The 11,607-nt window shown below is 43.0% G+C and overlaps 1 protein-coding gene across 1 annotated transcript in view; it reads right to left on the bottom strand.

Annotated features, from left to right (window-relative positions):
• Positions 1–690: 690 nt before the first annotated feature.
• LOC139233842 (neurabin-2-like) overlaps positions 691–11,607 on the bottom strand; it is a 340,307-nt gene continuing 329,390 nt past the window's right edge. The window contains exon 12 of the mRNA XM_070864427.1: positions 691–5,042. Within this exon, the coding sequence (XP_070720528.1) occupies positions 4,989–5,042 (54 nt within the window). The 3' untranslated portion in view covers positions 691–4,988. The remainder of the gene's footprint in view (positions 5,043–11,607) is intronic.

The raw sequence follows: 11,607 nt of genomic DNA, 5'->3' as shown, positions 1-11,607 counted from the left end.
ACCGATTTCGCCCCCAAAGTCTTATGACATTGATACACATAAAGATAAGAGAAAGCCATCTCTACAGGAACAGGAAACCCTAATTGTTTTATTAGTTCTTTCCCTAGCCCAGGAACATTAACCAATTACGGCGCACCCACCCCAATTCTGGCGGGGATCGGCTAACTCTGTACAGACCCAGCATTGAACCCTGGGATTCTCCCAATCTGTGCAGCTCAATACCACTTCCAGGTAGCACATTTACCCGACGAGCCATTAGCAAAGCTCTTTGACGTCATGTTTGCGAGGTATTTTGGGGGTTCCCCGCTCCCCCTACCACAGGCGATTTGCTGACTGAAGACTGAGCAGGTGAACTACTTGTGGGCCTTGCCCTATGCTGCTCTTCAGCAGCCCTGAGGACGGGCACTAGGGCAAGGCAAGATAAGTTGACCTCAGTTTTCCCTTCCTTCCAAGAGTGCCGTGCTCTTCAATGCCTCCCTCTGACCTCGCTGACACTGTGTGGGGATTTGCGACTCCTTCACATTTTTATTTTAATGTGCACGGTGCAAAAATAGTTTAAAAATCCAGGTCTTAACATTAGTAAAATGACCTCACTGAGCATGTCACTTCCTGTAAATAATGAATCCTGAATAAGGACAATATGTATATATATATATATATATATATAAACTTAAAAGGGCACATCCTACAAAATTGGTATTGTCAACTTTATTCTGTGTTGTTTGAATTCATGCTACACTTCATTAGAAGATATGATAAAAATGAGTTCAGATATGTTCAATATACATTCAAAATAAAGTAAGTTTTGAGAGATGACATTCAATTTTAACACAGGGCGGAACATCATTAGGAGCCGATCCTATAAAACATTAAGAACTCTTTAGTTCCTATCATATTCTTCAAACAAACTTTGTATGATCCTCGCTATGCTACTTAAGTTTAATCATATTAAAAAGAAACAGAAGGTTAATAATTTCATATAAGCTAGATAATACCTTTTAACAGGAAATGTGATCAACATTCAGCTAACATGGTTGAAACCCATAAAAGAAACAATTTAACTTTTCTGAAGTTGTATACATTTCACCAAATACAATTATCACATATACACAAGTGAAATCAATCAATCGCAATACAATCTCAAACAGTGGGCACAAGGCTCACGCAAACCCGTTGGCCGCTGAAACCTCTAAACTGTAACAACCTGCAGCAAAAAGCATCCGTGTTCGCATTTATCAAAAGCCAAATATGGCTCAGTGTTTTCTACCTCTCCCCCCAACTGAAGGAGTAACTGGCAGGTCTAAACAAGAGTCTGAATCGAGTTAGACAGGTAGCTTGCTGCTGAAGCACAACATTTCAAACGTTTGTCTGCGAATGTTCATTGTAATATCCAGTAAAATTAAGAGGCATTTTTGTGCTCATCGAGGTGAGTGATGTCAGTGCCAGGGATGTGGAATATTTCACTATTTTCTGCATCCTGTATTAACATGAAGCACTCCCAGGACATGAAGAAAATGCAGAGTAATGCTTCCTCCACACTGTTACCACAATGTCCCTTAACCGTGCTGTCACTGTCTACATCAGCTATCCTATGACCTATCGCTGAGTATGATTTGTAATTTAATGTTAATTATTGCTGAAAAATAGCCAGTTTTGTGCTACTGGCTCCTGCTTACCGGGAAATGGGAGCACAACGGCCAAAGTCATATCACTTTAGACCCTGAGTGGCAGGGGAAGGAGATGTTCATTCGATCAGGCTGGGCAAGATTCACAACCAGGTTCCTGAGGGGATAGGATAGTGCGTTATCACAATGCACCACCCAGTCCCTTCTAAAATATTATTGACTGTTTCAGTGCAGATGGAAAATCACAATTTATAAGTAACAGCACTTAATAAACTTTTTGTTTCTAAAACAAAAAAAAGTTTTCTTTACCCGTTCCTCTCTATCTGCCACCCACTGCCTTCGTTGTCTAGAAGGATCAAGCAGATTGGGGTAGAACTGGTGTTGCTCGCGCTCCATCGCTGAGGAATATTAAGATGTTTCCTCCAGTGGCTCAGCTGACCACCCGGAAAACTCCATCACTGAGTGCAACAAAATTCAAATACCAGCAAAGACTGTGGTTTGAACTTGGGCTTTCGATGGATGTCTAGTGCTCTACCCCAAGAGCCACTGCCTGTCTTTTTATTCTAAGGTTTCAATTGGCCTCGAGGGATAGCAAACACTATGGGACCGATATTACAACCTCAGTAAGCTGACCTTGCCGCTTAATGTCGGATCATTTACATAACCTTCTGGGACTCTGAGCACATTGCTCATGATGTGCTGGGAGTGTCAGGGCCACAGTTTCGGGCACAAGCAGCCAGTGAAGGGCTGCGTGGCATGGACAATTTTGCGGCGTGGATGGCGAAGGCTGAGGGGCACAGAAGGGGACAGAGCTGATGGGCACGGGGGGCTAGGTGGCACAGGTTGGGAAAGCCACCGAGTAGGAGTATCGGTGTTTTAAAATAAAATGGTGCCTTCCCTTCAATGCTCATTCCCAATGGGGCCAATGCCTAATTTGGATAATTGTTTGGGCCTGATGAACCATGCGCACTGTTTGCGGGCAGGCTCAAGAGCATCCTTTGCATAGGCCGCCTGCACTGAGGTGTGCTGGGTACCTTGGGAGCACTGTAGGCCTCAGGCCTTCGTGCCCAATAATAAAGGGAGCAACTGGCTTGCCATCAGATTTTCAGCCCCTCCATCTTCAGTGCGAGTTACATACAAAGTGCTAGTTACATGCATGGGTACCGAATTAGACACTAACTTCTTTCACTTAAATGATCATAACAATTTCTGCGCAGTCTGGCCATCTAAAATATTTTAGTTCAAATGTTATTCCAATTTTTAGCCATTTGGTAACCCTCTAAAACATTTTCTTTAACCACGTGCTACTTTCTAGTGTTGTTGCATTCAGTGATTGACACCTCATGCTATAAAATGAACAAATAAATAGAGTACACTGTTGAGCACAAGAAGATTGATTGCTGAGCATTTGCTGAAGTTTTATCAATAATTTATATGGAACTCAACGATGTACAGCACTTGTTGGGTAACGGGAGACCCACCCATGTGTATCTGGTGGTGCCGGCAACATCTAGATAGTGTCTAAATGTCAGCTCCTAAATGTACAGCCTATACATTTGGTAGGCTGGGGAAGCTGAATGTCCAGAATACCACAGTAGCTGGTACTGATACTGGGACGAGCTGTGCTGGTAATGGGTGGAATGGCATCCCATCTGTTTAGCATTTCAGATAGGTATAGCAGCTGTACAAACGGCACATCCTCCCATACAAACAGCAGCATTCACCATGCTATGCGCAGTCCAGTGTTAAATTCATTACAATGTGTGCTCTTATCTTCACTCTTGCTGGCATGGGAACAAGCAGGAAACGGAACTGTGGACTCGTTCGCACATCTGAGTGTTATTAAGCTCTCTGAAGAGACATGCATTCCTCTGCCTTTTCATGTGACTCAAGCCATCAGTTTTTGTCTAGCTTACGGAGACACCTCCACCCCATTTGAACTTGGTAAACAAATGGCCTCTGTCATTTAGCAGATGACAGGCAAGCTGGAGAAGTGTTTTGTCTCCAGGGCATGAACCTGTGACGATAAATGAGTAGAGCGAGTTAAACTTCATTCTAAAAAATATTCTATGCCGGAATGGTTTGATAAGTATATTCCTTGCACTACCATCCTCCACCCTGTGGGGAAATCATTCAATCACGACATCAGACTCTTTAGCGTCTGTAATACACAGCTCTAGAAACTGATCTGACCATGTAACAGTGCATCTCTTTTTTTTGTTCTTATATTTTATACTACAAATGACATGAAGTTCCGCTATACATCTACACAAACACCCAGCTTTGTTTCTGTACATATGTAATGACAATAAGTGGGAAGATCTACCAAATATGGCACAATGGATAACAATAGGAATGAATGATGAACCTTGGTCGACCCAAGCAGATAAGCATGGCATAAAGAAGCAGATTCATGAACAAAAAACCAAATACCATTAATGCAATATTTTCAGTATCTTTAACTTAGCAACCATCTACTTCATTAGTCCATTACAGTGACCACTATTCAACCTTACATTCCAAGTTTACTATACATGTGGTTAATTCCGCTTCATATTCACTTGTTCACTAACAAATTAATGAAATTTGGTTTCTTTTAAAAAAAAAATGATATGTCTAATAACAATCTTTGTTAAGACAGGTACTGATACCTTCACAGTACACAGACATAAAATGGCACTGTCATGGAAATGAAAATATCATCGTTAATATGACGCCATAATGCTTTTCATTACAGAATGAAAAACATTAAAATGAATAGATGTAAAGAATTATGGTTTACACTGATCTGCGAAAAGAAGTCACACAGGTAATAAGAAAAAACACTGCTGGTTTAACCTGACTTTGATTTTCGTCACAAGAAAGACTTGTGCATTCAATGGCCCTTCTCACTCGTGACATAATGGCAGGTTACACCTCTTGGTATTCTCAAAGTAATAGGTCACCAAAAACTTGCGATTAACAGCAACCTTGCAATTTACTTTTGTAATGATGATGTCCTCGGTGAACATTCATTTGTGAGAGCCTTTCGATTTTTGTTTATAAACTAAATAAACTGAATGGGAAATTACTAGTTCTGTGGCTTGAGAAGCAAGTCCAATCTAGTGCAGACCAGTTCATTGCAGCCCATTCCTACTTCACTGAACAACTCGGATTTGGCCATCTGTTTGAAAGTGACTTGGCAAATTGTTATATGTAAGACAATAATGCAAAAATTCCCTTAAACACAATCTCTTGCACCGAGTGCAACTGGTACAAACCTTCCCCAGGAAAACAAACAGGAAAATGTCAATTTTTCAAGGCCTGTTGATCCTACATGAAGGTTCTGTTTAAAGTACAGATGATGTAAAGCCATCTTCTCATCTAAATTGCATTGGAATTTTTCAGTGATTCTAGACTTGTCTCCAGTTCTGTAACCTGTGAAAAAGGCATGAATCGGAAAATATTCACGTAAGTGAAATGATAAGATATGCAAATAAATATATACAAAAATTATTTTTGCTACGTATAGCTGACCTGATCCCACACCTTTGTATATGCCATCCTCCAACTGGCTGTCGGGGGTACAGATGTGTAGGATCATTTTCTCTTCCCTTGTTGGCAGATATAGGAGCTTAGCTAGGCCATTCAGCCCCTCAAGCCTGTTCCGCCATTCAATTAGGTAATGGTTAATATTTGTATCTTAACCTCATTTACCCACCTTGGTTCCATACCCTTTAATACTCTTACCAGTTTTACACTACCCTTTGTGTGAAGAAATGCTTCCTGATTTCATCCCTGAACGGCCTCGCTCTAACTTGAAGGTTATGCCCCCTTGTTGTGGACTCGCCACCAGAGGAAATAGTTTCTCTCTAGCTACCTTATGAAATCCTTTAATCATCTTAAACACCTCAATTAGATCACCCCTTTAATCTTCTCTGCTGAAAGGAATACAAGCCTTGTCTATGCAACCTGTCATTTTAGCCCTGGCATCGTTCTGGTGAATCTGTGCTGTAGCCCCTCTCCGTGGCCAATATATCTTTTCTGAGGTGTGGTGCCCAGAACGGAACACAGTCATCTGGATTTGGTCTAATCAGAGCTTTATACAACACTAGCATAAATCTCACCCCTTTGTGTACCAGCCCCCTTATAAAGGCCAACATTCCATTAGCTTTTTTTTGACAATTTTTGGTACCTGGAAATTAAATAAGAAATGAAATGATTTGGACTTTTACGGGAACGAAGGAACAAATAACACTGTGATGCTCCAATTACCATAATTCCAGTTATAAAGGGCTCAGAATTACCCAGAAGTTGCTCCGTTTTTTTTGGAGCAAATTGATTTTTCTGGAGTATCTTAAAAATCCCCATTTTGCACAGTCAATTTGCGCCAGTGTAAGTGAGTTAGTTAGGATTTTTTTTAGTTTAGTTTAGTTTTTTTCAAAAGCAGGCGTTACCAGCTACCTACGCCAGTTTTGGCCATTTAGGTCACTTTGGACAGCTAATAGTTACTCCAAACTAACTGAGGCCAGCGTATGTGGCCACTTACGGCCACACAGAAAACCCTTCCGGAGAGTTAAGAAATCAGCGCAGGTAGGTACATCGGCGGCCAGCAGAACTTAATGACTTGACTAAAAAATGTGAATAGGATCAAACAGCTATACAGGACATCATATGACAAACTTTGCAGTGTTAATTTACTGTACAACAGAAGCATTCATGAAAGCTTAGACTACAAAAATAAAAGTAGTAAAGAGACAAAACATATTTACATAATTTTTTTCCAAAATATCCAAATAAAAAATAGAAGTACCTCCTGCTGGTAATTTTTATGTTCTTATGTTCTCCCAGCCGCCTAAGCTCACCCACCATCAGCCCGCCCTTTACAAACAACCCTCCCTCCCGCGGTTTGGAATTCCCACTCCCCCACCCTGGATCAAACCCCCCCGGGAATCAAAACTCCCCCCCCCCCCCCCACTTGTGGCTTTCTAGCCCGGGAAGGCAGCGGGTTGGCCGCAGCACACATACAGAGGCTGGGGGCAGAAGCTACTGTGCATGCGTGCACACTCCAACGCGCATGTGCAGAGCTGCTGGCACTGTTTCTGACGCAGGGCCCTAGCTCCGCCCACCAATCGACTTTCCACGCCACGCCAAGCCCCAGGAGAGGCAACACAGCGGCCAGAATCGGGGGAGATTTTTCCGGCGCTGTTTTCAGCCCACAAAGTCGCCGCAAAAAAAGGGTGGGCCAAATTTGAGCCCAAAGTAAGGTTTCTTTCCAATGAACTACATTTATGTCAGTGTGGCTCAGTTGTTAGCACCCTCGCCTCTGAGTCAGAAGGTTGCAGGTTCAAGTTCCACCCCAGGGAACTGAGCACAAAAATCTAGGCTGACACTCCAGTACAGTGCTGAGGGAGCGCTGCACTGTTGGAGGGGTCGTCTTTTGGATGAGACGTTAAACCGAGGTCCCCTCTGCTCTCTCAGGTGGACATAAAAGATCCTATGGCACTATTTCGAAGAAGAGCAGGGGAGTTATCACCAGTGTCCTGGCCAATATTTACCCCTCAATCAACATTACTAAAAGAGATTATCTGGTCATTATTACATTGCTGTTCATGGGAGCTTGCTGTGCACAAACTGGCCGCTGCATTTCCTACATTACAACAATGACTACAATTCAAAAAGTATCTCATTGGCTGTAAAGCGTGTTGGGAAGGCTGGTGGTCATGAAAGGCGCTATATAAATGCAAGTCTTTCTTTCTAAAGAAAAATCTGTATTTATATAGCACCTTTCTCAACCTCAGAATGTCCCAAAGTGCTTTATAGCCAATGAACATAGGAACATAAGAAATAGGAGTAGGAGTAGGCTATTTGGCCCCTCGAGCCTGCTCCGCCATTCAATAAGATCACGGCTGATCTGATCCTGGCCTCAACTTCACTTCCCTGCCCACTCCCCATAACCCTCGACTCCCTTCTAGTTGAAAAATCTGTCTATCTCCACCTTAAATACATTCAATGACCCAACCTCCTCAGCTCTCCGACGTAGAGAATTTGAAAGATTCACGACCCTCTGAGAGAAGAAATTCCTCCTCATTTCCGTTTTAAATGGGTGACCCCTAATTCTGAAGCTATGCACCCCCTAGTTTTAGATTGCACCACTAGGGGAAACATCCTCTCTGCATCTACCCTGTCAAGCCCCCTCACAATCTTATACTTTTCGATAAGATCATCTCTCAGTCTTCTGAAGTACTTTATGAAGCATAGTCACTGTTGTGACATAGAAACTACAAGAATTGTTCCAATTGTACACTTTGCCTAAACCAGCCCAGTTGCAGGCCGTGACTTACAAAGTTGTCCAAGCACAGTTGTTACAATTCAGTTTGAGCGCACCTCCTTGTAGCTGGCAGAAAAGTGACGTACAGTTTAGCAGATTAGAATGGGCTGGTCACCACCAAGATGTAGGCCTGTGATTGCTGAAGTGCACGTTGATGTGGCGAGAGCTGTGCTAACTCATTCCTGCCTCTCTCATGGAGCCACACCCCGTAAGACCAAAGGGGCTAGGATTTTGGTTTTCGGTAGTTTTACGCCAAAATGGCCATTTTTGCTGCACTTCTGTTTTTAGGCCCGCTTTTTGGCCTTTAATTCTGGCATCAATAAAAATCGGCTTTGCACGAGGATTGGCGGCGCAAACCGCGAATTTCGGCAACTTTAGTCCGGGGCCAATACCGCTGCGAGAGGCGCCTTGGGGGGGGGGGGGGGGGGGAGGGGAAAGAACAAAAAAAAAAATTGCAAAAAAAACAAACATTGAAAAAACCCTTACCTACTAAATCACTGACAAATAATTAAAAAATAAAAACTTTAACTTACCTTTTTTGCAGTTCTTCATACTTACCGCTGCTGGCAGGGCTGCACCGCAGGCTTGACCCTGTCGGTATTCTGGGCACAGAATACGGGTCCAGAGAGAGCCAAAAGTGGATCGCAAACGCAATTTCCGCTGTTGCACGTCGGCACTCCTCTCCCCGGCGGTACGTGGAAGAGCCGCCGCAAAAAAGATACCCCAAGGATCCCACCGACTGTGTTTTCGCCGTGAAGGGTCAAATCGTGGCGAAAACCCGGTCGCAAAGTCATTGAAATTCGAGCCCTAGATCTCTTAAGAAGTGCTGTATTGTATTTCCGTTTAGAACTGGTATATAAATAGAAGAAATAAATTAATCATTTCATTTGCATCTCAAATTTTTAACTCTCCGTAACCAGACGCATATTACAACATGCAAAATGGTCTGAATTATTAAAGGATATGTCTGAAAGATAATGTATTGGCGGTAAACACCTTATATAGGGGGCAAACCCGAGGAGATCAACTGTTAAAAGTTAAATAGAAATCAACAGACTCTGAGAAATTAATTCAGTGGGTTGAATTCCAGGTCTGAAGTAATAATTAATTATGTATTAAACTGGACAATGCAAATTAATTGGTGCGCAAGGGAGCTAAAGACTACTAATTAGTTGTTGGTTCAGGAAAGCAGGGCACTGAAGGGTGATGCCAGGTAGGCATTGATATAACGTAATGCGAATCACAGCGGGTGCCCGCTAAGCACTAGCTGAGCATGAGGAACGTGTGCCGAAGAAGGTAGGTCAGATATTGTGCCAGCAAGCACAAAAAGAGACTGGACCTAGAGATTTCTGGCTTCTGGAAACAAAACTATGACATACCAGCTGAAAAAAAAATCTTCGAGACCCTCGCCATTACATGGTGCACAAACAGGAGCGCACTAGAGAAATACAGATACATCTTGTGAGAGTTCTCCTGATTGGCTGCCATAACTTCCGGTAAAACAGCACTAACAGCTGTTGCCCTGGGGTTGGTCTCTGAAGATCTCCCACTGAAATTAGGGCCGATAATTGGGAGGACCCCGTCCTCAAACAAAAATTTCAGGTGTATATAATTTAACTATCTCTCTTTCAATATATATTCATCAACAAACTTATATCAAATTTATTTTATTCAAGTATTTTTGAATTTTTGCATGTCGAAATCCCTCTGATTTATACCATCTCATGTCACTCCATATGAATTGCTGAGGTAGGTATCTCATTATAAATCTTTTTCTCTGAATGTACTCTGGGGAAGTATGGTATACATAATACTACAGATACGAGATGGTTGCTGTCCTCTGCAATTAGCTGGAGGTTAGATATTTTCCTTTGCAGTTTATCCCTCGTTTCTGGGAATTGAAACCTTATTTTTGTTTGTAAAATTAGGAAACTATATACATTGTCCCCTATACTGGTTTATTCTGCTGCACAATTGATTTTCTTCATCAATAATCTTAAAAAATAATTAAATAGCTGCAAAACAGAAGGAGCCATTGCCCTGTTATTCAGCAGCTGTGTGGGGGCATTGGATCAGTGCAACTGGCATAAAGCATTATTAGTAGTGATAAAAAGCATTCACAGAAATAGAGCGTAGGGTTGTGTCTGTGCCGTAGAGATTCAAGGAGTCATTTTGTGAGATTCCAGTACTGGATGCGTATTGACAAAAAGTTATTTAAATATACAGGATATATGCAGCCTTGCTAATGGCATATATGGGTTGGCGAATCGGAGTTGTAATGCTATATTGTTAAAATGTTGGAGCCTCAGAAATGACCCTGTCTCTACAAATATAAAACAGGTTTGATTCTGCATGTTTTGTCATTTGAAACTTAAAAACACACTTGGGGGCTGGATTTTTTTGGTCTTCTGCCACTTCTGTTAGCACCCCAGAGGGGCGGCAATGGCGGCGTTAAGTACTTGAGGGAGCCCCGCCGGGACATTCGATGTCGATTTCGAGGGGGCGCGGAGCATTACCACCCGGAAGTGGCGAGCTGGTGTGCAACGCCCCTGGATGCGACACCGGCTCGAAGTTTGGATCGCGTCCCGATCCGTAGCGCCGCGTAGCGCGCCCTAGTGGGAACGCCTGTGAAAGCGGGGGTTCCGAGCTGTAGCGGCGGCAGTCAGGTAAGTCATGTTGAGCTCAGGTAAGTGTGATTGATTTTTGTTTTGGCGATTTATGCTGTGAGTAATGTATTGGGAATGTTTTTGGTGGGTTTTTTTCCCAGATTTTTTTCCCCCCCGCGAGGCCTCGCTTCGGTCGCTCCGAGGCCGGCTGTTTAGCTCGGGATTTTCACTTGCTCAGCCGGCCTAGCGCCCTAAGAGAGGTGCACAAGGGCTCCCTTAGCACTCTGCTCCACACTCAGGGCCCGGCTGATGAATTTTGCGGCTGGAGACACAAACCATTTGCCGGCGCAAAACTTAGCGCTCTGCCTAGGTTAACGCCGCAACCGAGACACGACCAAATTTCCACACCTAATTATGTTAAAGCACCCAGTTGGCTCCCTAGAAAGGACAGCGTGCATCCCTGTTTATTTAACACAATAACATAGTAACGTTACACTGAATTTATCCTGAGAGAGGCACCCTGCAGCTTTCTGGACCCTGTGCCACTTAGTTATTGCTTTGCCAACTAGTGGGACCAATCTTTCACCGTTCAGCCTGTAAAGAAAACATTCAGAATTTTGAAAACTCTATTAGATCCATGCTTAACTTTTTCTGTTCCAGCTTTTCTTCGTCACTACAAACTTTCACTCTTGGTGTTATTCCAGGAAATCTTCACTCTACCCCTTCCCTAGTTCTAATAGCTTCCCTACAATGGAAACACACTGGTTGGGGTGTACAATGAGCGGCTGGCGCAGTCATATCAACACCACCACTAGAAGAGCAAAGCAGAGCCACCAGTCTGGCTTAGCTGAAGCCCACTGCTCATCCTAGAACTTGTATTTGCGTCACTGTTTACTCATGTCAACGTTTTGGTTAAACTAGTGAAGAGAGAGAGGGAGAGTGAAAAGGGAAAAGAGAGAGAGGGAGAACGAAAAGGGGGAAGAGAGAGAGGGAGAGTGAAAGTGTCTTTCAGCGTCTTTCCAATAAATCACAGCCAAGAAATGAATATTGCCAATATTAGTGGATG

The sequence above is a fragment of the Pristiophorus japonicus genome, chromosome 21, assembly GCF_044704955.1.
Source record: "Pristiophorus japonicus isolate sPriJap1 chromosome 21, sPriJap1.hap1, whole genome shotgun sequence".
NCBI classification, from domain to species: Eukaryota; Metazoa; Chordata; class Chondrichthyes; family Pristiophoridae; genus Pristiophorus; species Pristiophorus japonicus.
Note: the sequence above shows the minus strand (reverse complement) of the source record. Positions and strands in the feature narration are given on the sequence as shown.